Source organism: Procambarus clarkii, chromosome 91 (assembly GCF_040958095.1).
Source record: "Procambarus clarkii isolate CNS0578487 chromosome 91, FALCON_Pclarkii_2.0, whole genome shotgun sequence".
Classification (NCBI taxonomy): domain Eukaryota; kingdom Metazoa; phylum Arthropoda; class Malacostraca; order Decapoda; family Cambaridae; genus Procambarus; species Procambarus clarkii.
This window is the reverse complement of record NC_091240.1, coordinates 1162940-1186718: the sequence shown is the minus strand read 5'-3', so window position 1 is coordinate 1186718 and position 23779 is coordinate 1162940. Positions and strand designations below refer to the sequence as shown.

General features: G+C 40.0%; 2 protein-coding genes across 3 annotated transcripts in view; one reads left to right on the top strand and one right to left on the bottom strand.

The window, feature by feature from the left end:
• Nucleotides 1–11698, bottom strand: part of LOC123773886 (ubiquitin-like protein 3) — a 273529-nt gene extending 261831 nt beyond the window's left edge. The window contains exon 1 of one of the 2 annotated variants that reach the window (XM_045767818.2): nucleotides 11354–11698. In XM_045767818.2, coding sequence (XP_045623774.1) covers nucleotides 11354–11383 — 30 coding nt within the window. In that variant the 5' untranslated portion in view covers nucleotides 11384–11698. The remainder of the gene's footprint in view (nucleotides 1–11353) is intronic. The other variant, XM_045767816.2, reaches the window with a different exon arrangement.
• A 552-nt stretch (nucleotides 11699–12250) lies between these two features.
• LOC123773882 (early endosome antigen 1) overlaps nucleotides 12251–23779 on the top strand; it is a 29723-nt gene continuing 18194 nt past the window's right edge. Inside the window, 8 exon segments of the mRNA XM_045767809.2 lie at nucleotides 12251–12349; nucleotides 13697–13772; nucleotides 15060–15330; nucleotides 15815–15978; nucleotides 16581–16778; nucleotides 17432–17566; nucleotides 19851–19934; nucleotides 21395–21526. Of these exon segments, the coding sequence (XP_045623765.1) occupies nucleotides 13743–13772; nucleotides 15060–15330; nucleotides 15815–15978; nucleotides 16581–16778; nucleotides 17432–17566; nucleotides 19851–19934; nucleotides 21395–21526 (1014 nt within the window). The 5' untranslated portion in view covers nucleotides 12251–12349; nucleotides 13697–13742.

The following is a 23779-nucleotide window of genomic DNA, read 5'->3' as shown; positions in this document are numbered from 1 at the left end:
ATCAGTGAATTAGACAATAATTAGATAACTAGCCTAATGAGTTTCTCGCACGGCTCTATCATTCCCAATGTCAATACTGTACGATGTCCGAGGTCCCCACGTACCGTTCCTTAGATGGCAATACAGATGTTTACTAATCATTCAAGAGCGATCATTGTCCACTAGAATATGTACTACATACGCAATTTACCTTAACATAATACACTGAAATTGCAAGGTGTAGTTTAAACCCATTGGTCAATACAGAAATAATTATTTACTAAGTCACGTCAGATGGTTAATAGGTTGAGTAAGTGTTGAGACCAAAGCACTAGGCTAGCAGCCCCCCCCCTTGTAATCTGCATGCAACGATATCATTGATTATCGTTAAGTCGTCGACCATAAACCCGATTAAAACAAAAAAGTGTACAGTTAGGGCCAGCGTGAACACGCTGCTGCTGCTACCACCACGGGGAAGCAGCAGCAGGCAGGGTACACTCACCTGGGAAGTCCGAGCCCACATTTACAACACAGGCTTCCGGTCTCACGGTGAAGGAACCGGCACCAACGTCTTAAGTCCGTGCCATCCACACCTGCATTCTCACGCTCACATGACGCCTCTCCTCTTAAACACTCCCGCTCAATCCCACCTCCTAAACATACAGCACAAAGAAAGGAAACCGCGAAAAGATAACGCTAATCCAACAACACCGTTCTTTACACACACAGATCACAATAGCGTGATGCATCAAATGAACAAATCCACAAAGGCCGTGACGAGGGTTCGAACCTACGTCCGAGAGGATCCCAGACGCACCCTTAAATTGACTGAGCTACAACATGGTACGAGAATTGCAACCGGGAAATAAACTTGACCTACCACGGACCCTGCAGCCTCTCCGAGACACAAACCAGGTTTTTACACACTTCCCCCATGCATTAAGGCGCGTCTGGGATCCTCTCGGACGTTCAGGGTGCTCAAATATTACCTCCGTTGTTGTATTACATATTCTTTTTTTTTTGTTTTGAGATATATACAAGAGTTGTTACATTCTTGTACAGCCACTAGTACGCGTAGCGTTTCGGGCAAGTCCTTAATCCTATGGTCCCTGGAATACGATCCCCCGCCGCGAAGAATCGTTTTTTCATCCAAGTACACATTTTACTGTTGCGTTAAACAGAAAAGGAATTGCCAGTTAAGGAATTGCGCCCAGTAAATCCTCCCCGGCCAGGATACGAACCCATGACAGCACTCGCGGAACGCCAGGCGAGTGTCTTACCACTACACCACGGAGACTGCTATTATTTTAAGCAGTCTATTAAGACTGCTATCATTTTAAAATAATTATTTTATTTTTGATATTAACTAAGCCAATAGTTCCCAAGCTTTTTGGACCCGCGGACCTACTTTCTAATACAGTATTAAAATGGTCCAATGAGCCCCTTGCCAAATTTTCACGATTGAAAACAAAAATCCTCACCGGGTCACTCACCACTTGCTAATTCTTGATCAATCAGATATATTAGTTCTCAGAATTTAGGTTCCGCGACCCACTGGTTTAGAATCACTGGTGTACACGTACACCAATAGAAACAAGAAACACTAAGCTAAAGCAAGCCGAGATTGGAAGAGGGAGTCAGAAATTACCAATCAGCAGAGAGCTTGACGCTGTAATAGGAGAACCTGTTTGTTGAATTGGACTTTGGGAACCAACATGACGTCCAGCCAAGGAGAGGAGGAGTTGCATTACACAGTACCCTGAGGCATCTTGCAATTACGACATTGTTGACGGTGTGTCACCGGGAAAGTTAACACAATCTTTAGCAAGATTATGGAGCTATTCTCAAGAGTCCGTGGTGTTCCTAAAGGCATTTCACTCTTAGCAAGGGAGTGTGTAACTAAGAATGACGTATATCACAGGAAAAACGTGTCGTGGTGTAGTTATCATTAGCACCCGTGCGCCTTTACAATCTTTAAATATGTAAGCTGGTCTCGCTCAAGATGTCAAGATTAAGAAGCATCGTGGCAAATCTCCTTAATCAGTGAGAAGTCGAGGCAAGGAGAAACCTTTCCCTGGTTTCAAGGATCCAAGAAAGATTACTTATTTTACATGGCATTTGAACATCACCTGACGCAACATTTGCTGACTACTACATCATGGAATGCAGCTGCATTGTCTTTGATCAGATGGGAGAAAAATGTAGTTAACATCTAGGTTTGGACTGCAGAAGTTAGCTCTGAGTCAGGATCACAACTAGAATTTCATGAACTGGGCGTGAGACTAAGCCTATGCAACTTTAGATCTGAGACGTTTGTTTTGTACGAAGTAATTTCAGTTGAAAATGTCAGTTTCCAAAATATTGAAGTATTTTGTTTAGTGACAAAATTTTAATATCTCATTTTAATGCTTGCAACGCCTAGACAGGCCTGATATTTGTATTATCTTTTTTTTTGGAAAATAACCAAACAACATTATTCTCATTGACTGTTTAGTGTAGCTATTTTTCCGCTAATAATGGTACAGTGTATGCACCAACTACTTGAAGGTAGGCCTAGCTAGGATATATGGCTTCCAGAGGATGTATTGGTATAGGCTCTATTACTAACATGGTGGAGGTGGGGTCCCTTGATTGTTATAAGCGTGGGTTGGACATATATATGAGTGGGATTGGGTGGTTATAAATAGGAAGAGCTACCTCGTATGGGACAATAGGCCTTCTGCAGTTACCTTTATTCTTATGTTCAATGTAATAAAATAAATCTGATAATTAGAGATATTTATATTAAATATGACAGACTTCCCGAAAGTTTGACCATTATCATTGTGCATCCGAAAATAATTTAGCTAACAACTAGTAGGTGATATTGGACTCAGTCCAGTAAATTAACTGTGTTAGAATAAACTCTTTGTTTATAACTCTCCGCACATCAGCGCTCGCCTTGAGAGCGAGCAGTTAGTTTTAGTCATTTATTACGCACCACATACCCATCCCGTGGGAGGAGGAGTAGTAGTAGTAGTGGCCAAATATCCCGCGCACTTTGCTCTGCTGACGTGATATACTGCGTGCTGATCTTGGTAGTTCCTCGTCTTGTTCATGTTTAGGCTTACGACACTCATTAGCATCACTGTGGCAAAATTAAAACCTAAACTCGACATGATGAGAAGTCATTCAGTGACTAGCCTAGTGGCCTTCGGTGGAAAATAATAAAGCAAGGGTCGACATGAAAAACTGGATTCAATTTGAATAATTTTAGATTAAGAAAATAAACATGGTTTCGTAAACAGGGTTGCATATCTAACCTATTAGATACTTTCACTCTCGAGTATAATTACAAAGTAAACTTTCACTCTCGAGTATAATTACAAAGTAAACTTTCACTCTCGAGTATAATTACAAAGTAAACTTTCACTCTCGAGTATAATTACAAAGTAAACTTTCACTCTCGAGTATAATTACAAAGTAATAACAAAAGCAAACTCAGTGGAACGTACCAAGCAACAGTTAGGGGAAACAAGCCTAGCCAGCGTGTATGAATGGGAGAGGTTACATGTAAATAGGCCTAACCTCCACTGCACATATATTGGCTGACCATTAACGTTATTTACCTTCAGAGGTGTAGTAAAACTGCCATACCTACGTCCCCCCCCCACTCTGTATCAGGGGCGGAGGTAATGTCGTACAGGCTGGACATTTGCTCCACCATTATGTTTTGAGCGCCAGGTCAGCCGGGTTATACAGGTTGGTAGAATGTCATTTAAAGGTTTTAATTTCTGTTTGCCCTAGCTTCAGGCATAGACAGTTGCTTATCGTTATAGACAGTGCTAACAACTGGAATTGTTTACTGTTATTGCCTATTGTTAAACCACTACTTGTTATATATACAGTGAAGCATACACATGAAGGTAAACTGTGTATGTGTATTGATTAGTATATAATACCTGGTTGACGGGGTTCTGGGAGTTCTTCTACTCCCCAAGCACGGCCCGAGGCCACGCTCGACTTGTGAGAGTTTGGTCCACCAGGCTGTTGCTTGGAGCGGCCCGCAGGCCCACACACCCACCACAGCCCGGCTGATCCGGAACTTCTCTTATGGCTTGTACTATTGCAGGTTATGACTACACTGTAATTATTTGATCAATAAAGCCACCGGTCTGGCAATGGCTTTGTTTACCTCAAAGGCTAGAAAGGAGTTCTGTTTCCAGGAGTTCTGCTCCCTGGAGCCAGACTCGACTTGTGATCACTAGGCCCAACAGGCTGTTACAGCCTCTTGGTCCACATACCCCCTACCAGCGCGTGGACACACTGGTCCTAGGAACCACCTCAAGGTACCGACTTCGTTGTGCTTGCCGGGGGTTGAGCTCATGGGTCCCGCCATTAGGCAAGCCTAACTTCAGTTCAAATTCAAATGTTTATTTAGGTAAAATACATACATAGAAGGGGTGATACAAAAATTGATGAATTTATAGATAGAGCTAGTACATACAATGCCTAAAGCCACCTTTACGCAAAGCGTTTCGGGCAGGAAAAACACTAGACTAAAACTTAATACTATTATTATTATAAATTATAAAAAACTTATTAAAACTTAATAAGTTGTAATATCTCACCAAACAAATATATAGCCCTGCTAATATCACAGTGGCCTGCGTGTGTTTTAATTAACAGATACAAAAACAATATTTCAATAAGACTCTTAAACAAGAGAATAACAAAAGTAAATAATACGAGCAGTGTATCAACACGAGGAAACGTGGGTTGTATACAGTGAACATGACGCAAGAGGGAGAGAACTAGTAGCTATGACCATGGAAGGCCACGCCACACCCTCTACACCTCGGGTATACTAGCCACACCCTGTACACCTCAGCTATACTAACCTGTATACCTGAGTTTACTAGTTGTTTATGGACCTTAGCCTAAATAGGGAGAAGAAACGCATCACAAGACCAACCCAGTTCATCAGGAAGCCTCACGGAGTACGACACGTCATAGAGCTCAGAACTTATTTCTGAGCACATGCCTAGTATCCAAAATGTGTGCAGCAATTTACAAAAGTTGAGAAACACTTTCATGGTCAATTTTGAATTTAGTGTACCTGGATCTTACCTGGAGAGGGTCTCCGGAGTTGTTCTACTCCCAGAGCCCAGCCTGGGGGCCCGGCTTGACTTGTGATAACTTGGTCCAGTTACGGGCATGAAGGTAAAGTGCCTGTCTCAAACACTCTACCATCAAGTCATAACCTAATCATGTTAAATCAAGAGATGGCCCTAGCCTACTTAACGTTAAACAATGGTACAACAATCGAGTCCAGTTCTAAAAAGATACAGACTATCTACCTTACCCCTAGAGGATAGTTCAATGAAACGAGCTCGTTTCACTTATGCATTTATTTAGAGAGGTACATGGCTGTGCCCGGGTCTCTTCCCCCACTTTTAGGCCTGACTCACTCTTAATAGGACAAACCCCGACCAGCCTATGCCCATCCCCGTACCCCAGACTATTCACCCTGCAAAGTTGGATGAGGCTAGGCCCCCCCCCCCAAGCGTCTGGCCTACAGCTTTAGGCTGACATTCTCTCATATAAATACAGATTGTCCTTGGAGGGAGACTTTCCAGAGCACAAGCTCACCCTGCAGCAGGGCTCGTCCAACACGACTAGCAATAAGCCTGCTAATAAGCCTCACCTAATGACCGTCGCGACATGGACCAACTGCTAATTAACACGCCAAACAGTGAACCCGTAGTCAAGGCTACAGTTAAATCGCTTGTATTTCGGCCCTCTTGACACGTGTACCTTCCGGATTGGTGCAGATTATACGGAAACTAAAGTGTAAAGGCAATGTGTCACGCAACAAGACGGTGAGTGACAAGAAAGCCAGTCATGTGAAAGTGACACGGGCAGAATGAGTCAAGCTATAGCACGCACATGACTCACCAGGGGTCAGCCACCCATAGCCATTCCTCTCCTTATTTTTTGTCTTAAAGGGCAACTTCCTGACGACACTTTCCTTTCACAGCACTAAATTACCTCTCACAATTAGGCCTACTGGGTTTAATTATGGCTTCACTTTACATTTAGACCTATTGTCTTATGTATGACCCTCTGTCCTGCGTGACGGTGAATACCTGCATTATCCTCACTTTAATAAGACTATCAAAATCCTCAGATTAGGCAAAATTGTAATTCATTTTGTCAAAAAGATGTTAATAATAATTCACTTTACCCTCAACACTTCCAGTTAGTCAAAGTAAGTCTACTACGAGGAGAGCAAAGTGACGCTGGCTTATTAACGTGAAAAACTATACCTGTAAATCTTGAGGCTACCTGCACAATGAGACCAGGATGTCAAATCAGGGCTGTAAGATGTTGGGGAACTCACGACCCGCCAAGCTGTATGATTCCCTGTTCAACAAAAACTACTAGCCAAATTTAATACTTGAAAAACAATAACAATTCCAAACAATATTTCCATACGAGTGTATCACAACAGGCAAACAAACGTAGTTTCAAATACAGCAGAAATGAAAGGTTGGAAGAATAACCTCGCTTGCAGAAATGCTATTTAGGGTTCATAGTCTCGAACACGAATCTAGCAACGCGCCATTTGATAGGCCTACAGAGCTAGTAGCCTGTCGACCAGTCAGCGCGCGACTCCTGATCCTTCCTAACTCATAACACTAATAAAAGAGGCTTGAGGGTCTTACGCGAATTGGAAATAACTCGGTCGGTGGTGCCGTCTTGTCCCGACCACGCGATCAATAGCAGACGGCAAAAATCGAAATGACTGGCGACGATTGAGTTACACGCATTCTCTCCAAGAATTGTCGACTCATTACAAGTCACCCTACCCAAGTATGGAGGAATACCACACCCAAATTTTCCGACTACAGCGAACAGTAAAGGCAGGAGCATATTAGTCTAACGTCTTAGCAGCCTTATACTGCATAGCAATAGGCCACGGCAGAGTATAATGCCTAGGTCACTCGTAGAAACCCTAAACACTAGCATGATTGTCCATGGCATTATATGTATTTTGTATTCATCAGCTCTAATTACGGTGTTTGAATACAACTGTTTAGTACTGAATATATGTATTTAGTACTGTACTGAATATATGTATTTAGTACTAAGATAGCTGAATGTATGCGGTATATTAATACTGTAGCAAATTTGTTTAGTAAAATTATTGCATGTATGTAAGAACCTAGAATGAACATAGGTCTAGTGTGTAGAACTTATTTCTGAGCACATGCCTAGTATCCAAAATGTATGCAGTGATTTTCAAAAGTTGAGAAACTCTTTGTGTTCAATTTTGAATTTAGTGTACCCGGATTTTGCCTGGAGAGGGTCCCCGGAGTTGTTCTACTCCCCGAGCCCAGCCTGGGGCCCGGCTTGACTTGTGATAACTTGGTCCAACAGGCTGTTGCTTACAGCGATCCATAGGACCACATATCCACTACAGCCTGGTTGATCAGGCACTTCTTGCAAAAACTTATCTAATTGGTTCTTGAAGAAGTCCACATTTGTTCTGGCAATATTTCTAATGCTTGCTGGGAGGACATTGTATTGCAATCCTACCTACTCTCACTTTCCATACAACTGCCTATTGTCCTCCAGACTTACTTCTAATGTAAGAACAATTTAGATAGTTCACAAGAAAATAACAAATTTCATTCAAGGACAGTCGGTGAGCCACATGCAATAGGAGGAAAAAAATGCTCAGCACTACCCGTTTCCAATCGATCATAAGGGGTGATCCATGATGCTGTTTCGATCCCCATTCTGCCAACCACCTTTTCTGCCTATAAAAGGTACATTGGGTTGAGAGTACATAACAATGGTGTTTGAGCATTACATTCTTGCAAAGCCACATAGCATTTTGGGCAGGTCCTTAATGTAACTAATAAAATTAAAAGTATTAAACAGGATGGGGTTCTAAAAGTTGTTCTACCCCCTCAGCCTGGCCCAGGGCCAGCTTGACTCGTGAGAGCTTGGTCCAAACAGGCTGTTGCTTGGAGCGGCCCGCAGGCCCACACATCCACCACACCTCGGTTGGTCTGGCACTTCTTGAAGGAAACTATCTTCAGTAGTTTTATCTTGAAGATGTCCATGTTTGTTCTGGTAATATTTCTTATACTTGCTGGGAGGATGTTGAACAACTGTGGACCTCTGATGTGTATACAGTGTTCTTTGATTGTGTCTATGGCACCTCCGTTCTTCACTGGTTCTATTCTGCATTTTCTTCCATGTCATTCACTCCAGTATGTTGTTATTTTACTGTGTACATTTGGGACCTGGCTCTCCAGTATATTAATAGGTACACTGTAGCAGAATTTGAGTTCGACATAATAACTACAATATAAAGTAATAGCATTGATTATACTGATGAAACCTACCTTACAATTTTTTTTTGCGAGATTGATAGCTTAAGTCAATATAGTATTAGGTTAAGATGTGAGGCCTACTCATTATGACCTTTACTTAAATCAATATGTTATTAATTTCACCCTAAGATATCACACTATGGTATCAAAGAATGTATTACCATCTTGCTACATCTTTGACTTCAAGTACAGTATCATCACTGTCTTCAATAGTTCATAATGTACTTTAAGCCAAAGTAACCTATATCCATACTTTTTACAGGAATCCACTGTACTATTGCAGGGGGTCCCAAACTGAGGTCAGTGACAAGATGAAAGACAGCAATATTTTTTAGCATAATTTACTTATGTGAAGCAGGATTTTTAATACTCAAGTACTGAAAATCACGTACAGGCATCTGACACTAAAAAAAAAAAAAAAAAAAAAAAAAATAAAGTTTCCATGACAACTTTTGCAAGAACCACCAAGCTCAGCCATCCAAAGAGATACGATATATATATATATATATACCCGATTGGCTGATATTATTTAGTGCATTTTTCTATATACATAATGGTAAATTAGTTTATTTTGGCTTCTGGTGAGGCTACAGTATTGTTTGTGTATTTTTGGTGTTTTTACAGAATTTACATGGTTTGGAATTTATAAATTTTAAAAGAAAAATGCCTTATTTATTTAAACATCTAACTAGATAAGGTACACGACAGCGCCTGGGTCGACCCCAAAACACTGTAGCATTTGTGCATTGGGAGGTCCACCAAAATGTCAAATATATTCTTGTTTTAGTAACTTCATCCAGTGTCTGCTGGAAAGCACAAGTTAAGCAGGCAAAGAGAGGCTCATTTAATTGTCACTATGCCTCCACTATACCTAGGTTGTACCTGGAGTGGGGGTTCTGCAAGTTTTCCCTACTCCCTATGCCCAGCATGGGGCCAAACTTGACTTGTGTGAACTGATTACTCCACATACATCATCCAAGAACTACACAAGAACTACATCCAAGAACGTTCTCCTGTGTATCCAGATTCACAGGAGAAAAATAGTGTTATATGGTATCCAAGCAATTTATTCTGGAACATTTAATTTCATAATATTGTACAGTATACACAGACAATTGGTATAGAGTACAGTACTTTATTTTTATCATTATTCTACTTTATTAATAAATATTAATAAAATATAAGAAAATGGAGGCCTCTACAAATACAAGTACCTGTACTGTAGTGGCAGTTAAAAGATACCAGGGAACTTCAAGAGGACCTTGGGTATAATTAGCTTTAGGTTTGGACAAACAGATGTCAAATCCAATTAAATACAAGCTATACATACAAATTGGTAAGCTTGAGAGGGCAAAAATGGTAGGCTATTAAATATTAACTTAAAAATGAAGATATATACTAACTTACTGATAATTCAAATCACAAAAGGGATCTGGCAATAAAAAAAACCCTAGGTAATACAATAACCTACATGGTTTTTACCTTGTGTAAAGAACTGTATATTATTTACAAATAAGTAATGGTAATGTCTTCTCACACACATAACAACGTAGGATAAAAACCCACACTTATGTATTTGTGAACATTATGTAAAGAATTACACCAAGACTTTTCCACTCTCCTAAGTGCTTTAAGGTCTGATAATGTAGTTAGGACGGAATGCATACCTCAGCATTGGTCTGACATATGTAGTATACAAGGGTTCTGAATGATTCCTTTCACAAGGAATATTTTGGTGTAAATCTTTACATAAATTTCACAAGCACTTAAGTGTGGGTTTTTATCCTATATCTACAAATGTTAGCAAGAGGTATACTGTACTAATGTTCCCTACAACTTAACTGTTCTCTAGTGAAACCTCACTTTAATGCTGTGCAATCTAGTCACCATACAATGGCTACTTAAGACCTTCTGTATCCAAGACATACAAAGGATGAAGAACTTAACTCAGCATAAAATCTCTAACAAAGACAAATTAAGAGTAATGCCAATATACTCAGTTTTATGTCATGGGTCAAGTGTAGGTATGAAAAACTTTACAAATATATAAATGATTTATAGTGTTGGAAATGTTCAAACAACAAAAGTCAATAGTGTACATTCAAATTGAAAAAAAACACACCATACAGTATTTAGGTTAGAGTGAGCAGACTAGGTAAACACTGTCTTGAGAATAGAGCAGTAGACAAGTGAAACTCTTGTGACAGACAAATATATGAGAAAGCTTTAGAGGTAATTTTGACAGATGGAGAGCCTACAGATCACTCTATACAATAGATGGTTCACACAGCCTAAGAACCTTTAGACCAAACCTAATCCATCATATATAGTGTCAGGAATGTGAAGCACACTGTAATGTGGGAGTTACAGTTACAAGATACAGTCAATAAACTCAGTTCCAGAACTCACCAGTGTGTGTGTGTGTGTATAAAGAGCTTACAAAGTAACCAATACAAATATACCAAGTGTAAACAGGACCCAACATGACCACAGGAGCAGGCATCTTATTTTTTTTTTAGATACTGTATATACAAGAGTTGTTACATTTTTGTACATATGGCGATTCTTGTACTTTAATGGCATTCCTTCTCTTATGTCAGCTATTACCCCTTAACTACACACACAACACAACATTCATTTGCTTAGCAAACTGCTGTGCAAGGGAACTCCACTCCAGAAATTAAAATAAATAAATAAATTCGAATCATATAATAACTCCATTGTCACAATACAAAACCTTTCAAGAATGACTGAGGCAGAATACTCATCACAAAAGTACAAACACGTCGAGCAAATGTTCACCATGTCAATAGTGCCCATCAAGACCCATCTGGCTTGAACCTCCCCCCTTCCCCAGGACATCAATAAAGGCCCCTTTAACCCCCCCTTTTATCCCATCAATACGTCAGACAGACACGAGAGGAGTTGTGGCCATATTTCACCATTACCAAGTTGTAGAGTGGGTTATTATGGTGGGCAGGACCTACCTTATCAGTGGGTATGTTCCTGGAGCCCATGGTTCCTGACGGAGGTGCAGGAGAGAGAGAAGAGGGGGAAGGGAAGATGCCCTAATCCAGGTGGGCTACACACTTTGTTTACACTCACTTGTCACCTCAACACACACACACACACGCCACTAATCACACTTTATCTCGCCGCGCCCTGCTGCACCGCGACTCGCTACCGAGGCTTCAAATAACGCGTGGGAGTGACACAGGCGCTCCATATAATGTACGCGGGAGGCAAGGAGAGCCATGAACGTCAGGAGGAGCGGGGAGCCGGACACATCCTCCTGCCACCACTAACAAAGCTACACAAGACTCAAGATGGCCGTCAGACCTGCGCACACCAGACTTCTTCAGCCCCCCTCTAGCCTCCTCCTCTTCTTCCCACCCACTCACTCTTCTCTACTCTAACTAATTCTCCTCTTTTACTTTTGACTAGTTAGAATGTGCGTTATAAGGTGATATAGGAATAATTACAGGAAGAGATCTGTCGCAGCGATTAACCCCTTTCCTCTTATATTATATCTATCCCTCACTGTGTTGTTTTTACATGAAATATGCTATTGGTATTTTTATAGTAAGTAATAATGGATTATTTTGGATTTATATGATACATTAGTTAAACAAAATTAATGTATGTATTATAGTTAAAAGTCATGAAGGGCGTAACACACAAGAGTTTTAGCTCATCAGTTTGTTGTAGACATCTTCACACTATTCACTGCAATCTATTTTTTGAATTTAATTGTTACCTTATACTAGTATTTAAAACATATTAGTTGCCATAATTTTATAATATAACTGTGGCAATTATATTTTGCTAATGTCTCTATAATATATAAATTTTTCTTTTCCTGAAGAGATGCCTACGCCCAGATTATAAGGAAAGGTTTGTTTATATTGAGAAGCCACCCTGTACCAGCCCTAGTCTCGTGTTATATTCTTCCTTTTGCTCGTCACCGGCATCATATATATAATGTAAGGCCGCAGCTTGAACTCATTGTAGGGAAGGAAGCGTTCATGAGCATTATACCAGTGTGGCGTATAGTGGTGTGTTGTAGTGTAGTGTAGTGTGGGGGAGGCGGTTCTCCTCTGGTTACACCCACCACTGCCTCTCACTTATCACGCGACCTGGATATGTAATAATCCTTAATTATATTACAGTTGACTGGTGCTTTTGAGAATAGACGAACTATTCCTTGAGAGAACTCTAGATTTTTTTTGTATAAATTTGTTTAATCTTGTAATGTGAGTGATGCTCATTGATACACAAGCTTAATTAATATTCACAGTCATCTTAATACCTCCTTCACAGGCAATACAAAATGTCCAAGAGGAAATAAGCCCTTTTATGACGTTTGATAAGGTCAGCTTTAGTTAAAGTAAGGAAGGTAAACCATGATTCTGTAGTAAACATTGTCTTGCAACTTGTAGCAGAAAATATGCATTTCTGTATCTAATACCATAGGCATTCTTTTTGACAAGGAATTTGATGCTATGATTTGATTAAATTGAAAGGTAGTTGCAGCAGGTGTAAGTGAAGCACATCTTAATAAGAGAAGTAAATAGGAGAATGGTGAAAACTTTAAGTGGTGGTAAGGTTTGTAAAGGATAGTTATATGGTCAGGAATGGATAGAAGTTATATGGGTGATAAGAAGGTTGTAGCTTTGTTCATATCAGAGTATGTGATCGGATATAAATATTGTAGTCTGAGAATAGGTTGGATTGATTGTAAGATAGGTACAGAGTAATATGTATTTAATAATAATCCATTTTGTCTCCCTCCCTAAACCCACCTACCCAAACCAAATCCAACCCACCCTACCTAACCTAACATAACCTATCTAACCTACCTTCCTTCCTTTCCCTCCTCTTTTTCACCGCCCTTCTCCATGTTTCTCACCCCCCCCCCTCTCCCTGCCCTTCTCCATGTTTCTCATCCCCCCTCTCGCTCTTTTTCATGTTTCTCATCCCCCTTCTCTCGCTCTTTTTCATGTTTCTCGCCTGCCCCTGCCCTTCTCCGTGTTTCTTATCCCCCTCTCCTGCCCTTCTCCATGTTTCTCATCCCCCTTTCTCGCCCTTCTCCATGTTTCTCACTGCTTTTTCTTCCAACCTTATCCACTTTTCTCAACCCCCCCTTCTCCACCGTTCTCACTCCTTGTCCATCTTTCTCATCTGCTTGCACCTTTCTCACCCACTTCACCTTTCTAACCCCCCTCCCTTGGCATCCCCCCCTCACATATGCTCTCTCTCTCTTTCTCTCATTATGTGTAGAATATGCATTAGTATATTCTTCATATATACAGTATATTAATATTTTGCAGGATGTGATCTGGTTTTTTAAATGCATCAAGTGAGAGAAGATCAGTCATGAATTCCTTCAAAAGTTTCATGAATAAGGTATGTAAAATGAATAGTGTTGGGTATACTCACTCTTAACATACATTAAAAGTCTCATTACTACAGTTGGGTAGCTTCCCGACTCAAAATCGGGAATGCTGAGTGGAACAGAAATGGTTAGGCATTTTTCCTTTCAGCTTAATGCCTCTGTTCACCTAGCATTAAATAGGTATCTGGGAGTTAGTCACCTGTTGTGGAGTTGCATCTTGGGGAGGGACAGTAGTTCGACCTTGGGGGGGGGGGACTTTGATACCAGCCTAACATACATACATACATACATGCACAGGCTGCTTGTCACCCAACAAAATGAATTATAGTTGTAGATTTCAGAGGGATTAGTTATGGAAGTGCATTTTGTGCTTTGGAAGTGGGGTTGGGGTGGGGATCCATATTGTTTAGAGAATAGCTTTAAATTAATATTGCCACTTTTGTGTTGTGTAAAGTACATATAATTTACAAACAGGGAGAATGACTCTTTCATGGAATTGATTGAATAATTTATTTTGCCATGGGGTGGGGCAGGGGACAGGAAGTCTACATATATATATATATATATACTGTTATACTTTAGACTTGTATCGAGGATCCCCCAAGGGTCTAAGTACTGATCCCCCGCAGGATACAACCCTACAAATGTTGCCTAACTCTTGGGTACCTATTTACTGCTAGGTGATCACAGGCATTTAGGTGAAAGGAAATCTGCCTAACCATTTCTGTCCTGCCTGGGAATTGATGTCGGGTTGTACACGAAACCATTCTAAACCATAGCTCACCAGAAACTAGATTATAATAAATGTGACATAATTTTTACGTTACAAAAAGGTTTCCAGTGAGTAGCCGTCTACACACAAACTTGCTTTTCAGCTTGAGACAGCAAAATTCTCTGGGACATAAGTACTGTACAGTACTATAAATATCAAAACAGTTAACAATGCATGAAAACCGTAATCAGTGCGTAAAAACAGTAGACAATGTATGTTTGTGTGTATACATACTGTATGTATATATTTATGTACTGTATATAAATACTGTATGTACTGTGTATATATTTGCCTAAGTATAATAATTATAGTTAAAGGATGTTCTTTCTTCGCCACAGTATTTATCTTTGTCATATGATGTTTTGAAACTTTTAATTTATTCGATCAGTCTACTACTGTACTTTCATTTCTTTCAAGATCATCATGTGAATTGAAAATTTATTATACAGGTAAAGAGTTTATCTGAAAGGGTTAGTCATTTCAAACTTGTTCAGAATTGAATGTGAAAGTTAATTTGAAATTTCAGGTTGGGGAACGGGTGCGTGAAGCGGGTCCCCAACAGACAGGGCAACATGCTGGCAATGGTGAGAGACTCGAGGGAGATCCTGGAGAAGCAGTGGAAGGCTTTTTATGTCCAACATGTTATATGAGCTTCTCAACTCCTGAACTTCTCCAAGATCATTATGAGGCAGATCACATCGAACCATCAGCCAACTATTTGTGTCCAGTTTGCAAGGCTAGACTCAACTCTCCACAGGAACTAGAAAAACATTACAGTACTATTCATGGGATGAAAGGTATTCATATACAGCTTGTCACAGAATGAATAGGGTGTTTAACAGATATAAAATACTGCACAGTAATTTTATAAATTAGCATTTATACATTTATGTTTTTATACACAAAACACTTGGTAGCATGTGAAGTGTTTTTGAATATACCGGTAGTTTACAACCTAAATTCTCTGTACATCTGCTTATATTTATAGCTTGTGTTCAGAACCAAACTTGATATTTGTTTTACTCAGTAACTAGTTATTACATAGCCCAATTTTGCCACTTAAGATTCTCATGTAACTGACCCTATTTTTTATTTCATGCTCTTTTGTAACAATTTTACACATTTACTGAGACTGACACAATTTGCTTACTGTATTCTGCCAAAACACACTTGTGTTGGTCTTCACTAAATTTTCTCAAAGATGTGCTTTTGAAAGATGTTTGTGCCATTAAATGCGTATCAACAAATGATATTAAGTACAGTAATTTCAATTGTTATTAGATACAAGTGGCCACAGCCTTGAAGCTTTGCGGGAGGAATTGACAGAATTATCTACCAACTTGCGTGAGGAACGCTGGTACTCTGAAGAGCTTAAGAAAGAAGTGGAGAGACTACAAAATGCCTTCAGGAAAAAGGATGAAGGAGAAGAGAGTTTTGTACATAAGGTACTTTTATTATTGGCTCATAGGATAAGTTATCTTTAATTAATGTATTTTATGCCTTTTTAATTTTTCAGTTAAAAATAAAGCATTGAGTAAATATGATGAGCTCCTTTCTAAGCAAATCACAAAGTTACTCCCTTAGGTAAGATCTGTTATGCTGTTGGATAGGATCGGTAACAGCTAACAGGGGGACATTTTGACACCTGCACAGCAGGGAATTTAAATATGGTCTCTGCAGGTTTATGTTGGTGTTAAGGAACACTAAAGAAAATTCACTGTCATGGAATGGCCTTCAGAAGGTCAATTTATAAAAATTCAAAGCCTTTGCAAGCCCTCCTTGGCATTACAAGTGGGTGCCAATGGAGTTGGGCTACTTGGCCATCTGCCTCGTTTGCCACCAGATGGCAGCACTGTACATACAGCCACTCTTCAAAGAGTCAGTTGGCCTATTGTACAGAGTAATTGACTTCAGCATGCAATCTTTTTGGTGTATGACCACAGTAGAATATCTCTTGAATGATTTGGTGTTTCACAGCATTGGGAATTTATTGACATTAAATAAAAAATATATTAACTATTTTGGTACAGTATTTCTTTTCTTTTAGTCTCAACTAGATGCTGCTGAAGAATCAAGAACTTTGTTAACATCAGAAGTTGTACTGTTACGAAAACAGCTTTCAGAATCTATAGAACTGAATAGCAGTCTGCGCTCTGAGAAAGACATGCTAGAGTCTCGTGCTTCAGAGTTTGCAGTGGAACGAGCTGAATTGCGTGCTACTTTAGACACCCTTCAAGCTGAAAAAGTAAGCATCTAGAATATTTACAAATTGCATGATTATTTTTATGTAATTAAGATTTTTTAAGTCCTAAGTCATTCTTTCACTCTGGTACTTAGAATAGCAAATATGCTCAGCAATGGGGCATGGTTTAGAGAGCTATATATCTGTTCCATGTACAGTATACTCTATTATACTTTGCTGTCAAGAATATTATGTTTTGGAGATTTTTTCTCGGTGCATCCCTTACCATGCATATAGCCTAATTAGGAATTGTTGCCTTCGTAACCTGAAACAGCTTTATGCACTCCTTTTGTTCAGTCTGTCACTTATTGTATATTACCTGTATTGGGCTGCAAAAGTTTTTGACCTGAGTTTCCTCACCTTTCCTTCACATCACTCATACTATCTTCAGTACCTATTTGAAGCTCAATACTTTATATTCACAATACATACAGTCAAAGCTCTCTGTGTCCTTAGTCTCTTAGCAATTCCCTCCTCACATATTCATTATTGGCTGTCTTTCATGTCCCCCTTATATCCATTATAATAGTCCTGTGTTTCTTTGGATTTATACTGGCAGAATTAAATTCGTGTGCAGCATATAATTTTTGTATCATTCATCTGGTAAATATGACATTGTAGTAAATAATCAGTTGAATTACTAATTTATGAAACAGGTTGGCCTTGAGTCAGAGCTGCATGACATAAGGTCAAATCGTGTCGGTCAAGACAATCTAGACCAAGCTGAGGCTCATCAGTTTCAACAAGAGATTGCCAAGTTACATGAGCAGTTGGTAGCTAAAGAAAAAGAGGTCAGTCAGAACTTTTCCTACATAATGTTTTGCAATCCCAGCCAACATCTGAAAAGATGTTTTGGTAAAGGTAAAGTCTGTCTTATCTTTTGTAAGAGTAGAATAGCTTCTCAGCCTAACTCTCGGTCACTAAACATGGGAATTAAAGGATTTGCCAGCTTGCCATATGGATTGTCTTGGAAATGTAACAAACATTTAGATAAGTTACTCTGAAGAGGAGTTTATGGGTTCTTTATCTTTGTTAATTAATTTATTTAAGTTTACACTCTCAAAAAACTAAATTTGAAAGTTTTGTTGATGACAGTCATGTACTTAGTCAAGCACATGATCGCATAAGAACACATATTTTCTCTAAACGTAGTTTAGTGTATTGATATTGCTGCACAACTGTAGTGGTAAGTATTTTCTTCATGAAGGCAGTATTTTCTTATGCTACTTTGGTTAAGTATTGAAATGCCTAATGTTGTTTGGGAATGATGAGGCATTATTTATAATTGAAAAGCCGGCTTTAACTTTAAGATAAACTGTTTTTCTAAATTTAGAAAATAATTGCACTTTTTCTGGAGGAGCTATCTGCCCCCCCCCCCCTTCCCCTATAGCTTCCCTGAAACTATCTCGCTGAGCTTGCTCCTTGCTACCAGGTCACATCGGTGAAGGAAATTCTGTTTGGCCTTTTGGCGACCAGAACCAGAACTTGACCCAACTCACAAAAGCACCAGCAAGCCATCCAGGAAGTCAGTGAAGTAGTGCAGACAGTTGGAAGGTACACAGAAAATATGAAGCATCGAAACTGCAAAACAACTCTAAAAATTCAAAACAACAATCAAAACATTAGAAACTACTGTGTCTTGAACCCATTAGTACCAGTAACCTATATGAGGGGGCCAGGTTCCAGCTACAGTCTCTGGTAGGTCAAACAGAAGTACTGTGATTGATGTGACCTAGTATCTAGGAGCAATCTCGGTGAGATAGCGTCAGGAAGCTACCGGGGCTCGTCCAGAAAAAACCAGCGTTGAATGTAATGAAACGCCATTTTCTGGGTGAGTCCCGGAGGCTCCCCGGAGCTATCCCAGGCTGATATGCTCCGGGGAGCCGACGGGGCTCCCCCCAGGAAAGGAGTTTTATTACATAACGCTGGTTTTTATTTAATTTTGAAAGTTTGTAAGTTCCTTTCCTGTTTGGAGATTGGATTGCACTCTGTTCACTAACTTTCGAAAGAAGTGCTCTTATTTGCATGTTGTGTATCGCAGAGCAATGGTGCCCAAGTTTATCAAAAATTGCATTGAATCATTTTGTTAAATAAAATTAATGCCTACTGTATAGTACTGTATTCTCTAAAGGTATTTTTAAAATGTTAGTAAATAATGATGTTAGGGGGCCAGCCAGAGACTTAGGGTCTATACAGGACTGGTCATGAAAGTGTGTAGGTGTTTAATATACACAGCATACAAAATTCAGTCATTAATAATTCTTATTAAACATGTCTGATGGGTGGAAGGAAAGAAAATTGCAAACGTGAACGTAATTGGTTTTGGTGATGGTGTAGGAGTGAATACCAGCATATATTTTGAATCGGATTTAAGCTGAACTCCCTTAAGGGGTCAAGTACTGGTTACTTTCCTTGCATGGCCTCTGTAGACTGAAAAAAATCATAGGGTAAAATTACTGTAATTCTACAAAGCCTGTGTAAACCCTGTGAACACAAGAGGTTTGTGGATTTTATATCTGTGAATACGGTATAAACACTTACATGTGTTTAGTTTGCATGTGTCAACTCACATAGAGCACTGTACACCAAATGCTATGTAGTTGTGGGGTACCACTGTAATGTAGATTATTTGCTGTTGCAAGAATAAGTCATTTTATTAAATATTTATGCACTGTTTATTATACTGCTCCCCATTTTTCTCCAGGCTGATGCCTCCCTATCCCAGGAAAGATGAAATAAGGAAATAATAATGATGACGACGAAGTATGTTTCCACAAGTCCTCGTAGCTTGTGTAACTGCTTTGTAATGCACTTGCTATGTTATTTTCAAATTAGGGCACTCACCAAAGATATCAACTAGTTCATAGAAGGCACATTTACAGTAGTATATAAGTTTTTAAGAGAATGTCAGATTTGTTTCACTAAAATTTGATAAGGGACTATGTATGGGGGTTTAGAAAAATATTAGTAGAAATAAAAAAAAAATTGGTAACACTTTTGGACACCTTTGCTAAAGATAAAATGGCTGTGTAATTGTTTAGTGCATGATGGTAGACTATTGCATGTGGTTTTCAGAGGGACTCTGTCAGGAAATTGGAGGATAGATTTCGACTAGACCTTCAGTCTCTACGTGAAAAACTGATCGACAGAGATATTGAGGTAAAGTTTCTGTAAATTTTCATAGATAATATGGTTGAATATCAGTTGTATATACCATAGTGTAAATTGACTTTGTTTCTCTCAAACATTTTGTTTTATTATATGTGTACAATATGCAATATTTCAATGTAGAGTATATTGGAAATACCTAGTATGAGGTAATGCTCAGTGTAGATTAGCTCCATACTATACATATCTGTGCAGTTGTGTCGCTGGGCTCAGCTCCTTATGTCCAAATTATTAACTTGTGTTTGCTGTTATCAGTAACTTAAATATACTGTATCATGTGTTTTCTGTGCTCAGTTATTCTCTGTCAACGTACACTTCCCAAGTAATGGATCCGACACATTCCAGTCTAGTCGATATTTACAACTCGGAGCAACCTACATTTGTTTAAATGATCATGTTTAGTCATTATGTATTCTATGCAGTTCAGGTCATTCATAAGCTTAATTCATCTACACTCTATGCCCCTTTCTTGAACTATTTAGTGTTAAAGCAATCACTGAGAAGCACTCTGCCAGCTGCTGGTTGGCTAGTCTAGATGCTATCCCTGACAGCCACCAAATGTAAGCACCTACATGTCAACAAGAGTGTGGCAAGAAGCTGCTTACCTCGCATTTATCATGGCTTTTCTCACTGACACTTTTGTGGGTAAAGTCCTTGTTCTCAAGCATTATGTTTTTGTATAGTGATCTCATGCTATTAGTGAACAATACTCTGTGTGGTTAAACACTTTTTTTTGTTGGCTGGTGTTACAGGAGTTATCTTCTTTGTGATGGTCTCGTTCAGGCCTCAGCTGAGGTCTTTCTCTCTTGAGTTTGTCCCAGTTCTTTTGCAGTTCCTTGTGACTTCATCACCAAACTGAGGCATTAGTTCTAGGCACTCGCAGTTGGGTGTGCTCAGTTGCCAACTTACCTATACATGATAACAGAATTTGTTTGGTTAATCCTGGTCTCACTTAATGGTGTTCTTTTGGCTTCCTGAAGCTAATGGACTGATATCCGCTATATTAGTTTAGAGAATCAGTTGCTTGCTTACCGGAAACCATGAGCCGGAACGTGGTTCCCTCAGAGAGGCGCAGGATAGGATTTCACCCTAACTGAAATGGTTTAACTACCTTTTTATAATGCATTTTCATAAGGCTTCTTCTGTAATGTGTATGCAATAGCATGCAACATGCACATGCTGAGTTTGACTTACAGTATTTATTTGATGCATGTCGCTGTCATTCAGGAACTTGTTATGGATGATTTATTTCAACACCTTGTTTGGTCCTGCTTATGTAGATGTAATTGGATGTTTTCTAATTAAAGAAATATTATGTTTTGTAATTAATTATTTCTGTTAAACAAATGCCTAAAGGATGATTTACATTGGGGTGTTTGATAGATCAGGAGTGTTTTATGAAGTATAAAGTTCATTATTTAGAGGTTAATAATGTTTGTAATTACCTTCAGGCCAGCAGTTTCCAGGCTAGGGAGGTGGCACTTCACAACGACCTAAAAGCCAAGTCAGAACTAGCAGCTGGACTGAAAGAAGAGATTAGAAATCTGAAGGATGAAGTAGACATAATGAAAAAGAAATTACAGGTAATTATAAACTTTTATTTACATAAATTTACCATTTTTTCATAAGAGAGCTCTTATTATTTGTTAAAATGATAGAAAGGTGTATTGAAATACACACTTTTCTATACTTCTTTTTGAGGTTAGCCCAACTGAGTCCCAATCTTGTTGAAACTTTTGTCACTCGCACTGAAAATGCACTATAAAAGATGCTGGACCAACTTCTAACTAAATTCTTTACGCAAGTAACTTGACCCATCCCCGATGCTGACCCAGCAGACATCCCATCGACATCTACAGGTGATGACATTCGCCAAACACGGCTACCATTGCTGGATACACATCGTTTGAACTGGTGATGGAAAAACTCCTAAATAACTCCTTGGCATGCCTTACCCAAGTCACTCCCCAGGCTGACTTGCCACAAACCCCAACCACCGGCACTAAGAGTAAGAAATCCCCAGCTGTACAAACTTCCTAACGACCTGCCACTTTGACTGAAAAATCACATAAACCACACTCTCCCACAACACATCCTTCAACCACTCCTAGATATTCAACATCGTATACTGCTGGCACATTAAAGTAGACCGATGTAATCACATTCCAGACGTAAAAATCCGAAATAGGACAACATAACAACCCTTCTGCAACTAACCTACCTCAACCAATTCTAACCTACCATATCCTACCCTACCATACATTACCATACCTTACCTTTACCTTACCTTACACTACCCTACCCAACCTTACCCAACCCAACCAACCCCAACCTAACTTAACCTACCCCGACCTAACCTAAGGCGCCTGACAGCTGGGTGGACAGCGCTTTGGATTCGTAGTCCTGAGGTTCCGGGTTCGATCCCCGGTGGAGGCGGAGACAAATGAGCAAAATGTTTCTTTTACGCTAATGCCCCTGTTACCTAGCAGTAAATAGGTACCTGGGAGTTAGACAGCTGCTACGGGCTACTTCCTGGGGGCTGTGTAACAAAAAGGAGGCCTGGTCAAGGACCGGGCCACGGGGACGCTAAGCCCCGAAATCATCTCGAGATAATCTACCCCAATCTAACCTAACCTAACCTACCCCAACCTAACGTTTTACACATTAACCCTATGTTACTTAATGTACTCTTAACTCGCCCTACCATAATCTACCCTAACTTATCTGAATTGCGATTAACTCCCAAACATACTTTGGGGGAAGGAGAAGAAGAGGAGGTTCCCTGAAGGAGGTTTAGCTCCCTGAAGCTAATGAACTGATATCTGCCATATTAGTTTTAGAGCATCAGTTACTGGAGTCCTTATACCTACCTGGAACCATGAGCCAGAACCTGGTTTCCCTCCGAGAGGCGAAGGTCCACAGGATTGTTCGGTCCAGGTCCAGCCAGCCTGCAGTCTATCCCCGTGCCCACAACGTTCGTAAGTTCGCGGCTTTGGCTGCTGTTTTTGGTAATATGTCCTGGGCTGACATTCAGGCATGGGGCTTTTGGAGGTCAAACAGGGTCCTGGCTGCACAGTACTATACCTCATTAACGTTCCTTGCCCTTCTCGGGCATGTGTAGCCTTGGGTCGCACGTTGCAGCCAGTTTGTCTTGACTTCGAGTTGAGTAGCGAGTGGTGGCCATCTCCTGGGTAAGTCCCTCTTTTCCTTTATCTTTGATTAAGTAGTTCTGGGAAGCTGAAGGGGGCTCTCCACAGAAAACCAGTGTTGAATGTAATAAAACGCCATTTTCTGGGTGAGACTCGGAGGCTCCCCAGCATTCCTCCCTCCCTCTAGTCGGCAGTTTTTCACAGTTTTGATATCCAGCCTCTGAACTGGGGTTGGGTAGCTGGTGTGGGAGGTCTGGGGCTCCCTCTTCCTCCTTCTGGGTAAGGGGGAGCTGTACAGACAGCGGCGTTTCAGCTGTGGTGACGTCATGCTTGTTTGCTTGTTTTCTGATTGGGGAGTTCTGCCTGCTCGTTCGATTTGCAATTTTTAACCAACTATAGTTTGTTTTGGGATTCCTACCATTCTGGGTGCCTGACCTGGTAGATGGCAGATATAGACTACTTCCAACTACAGTACATAGGGCTGTCCATGGGCTATTGCTCCTCGTGCCTCTCTAAGTGGGCCAGGCCCTGGCTTGTGGTCCCTGGTAGGCTTAGAACTCCATCGATTGACTGTTGCCACTGTCTAATATATACACATCAGCCCAGTATAGCTCCGGGGAGCCTCCGGGTCTCGCCCAGAAAAATGGCATTTCATTACATTCAACGCTGTTTTTTTTTACCTCTTAT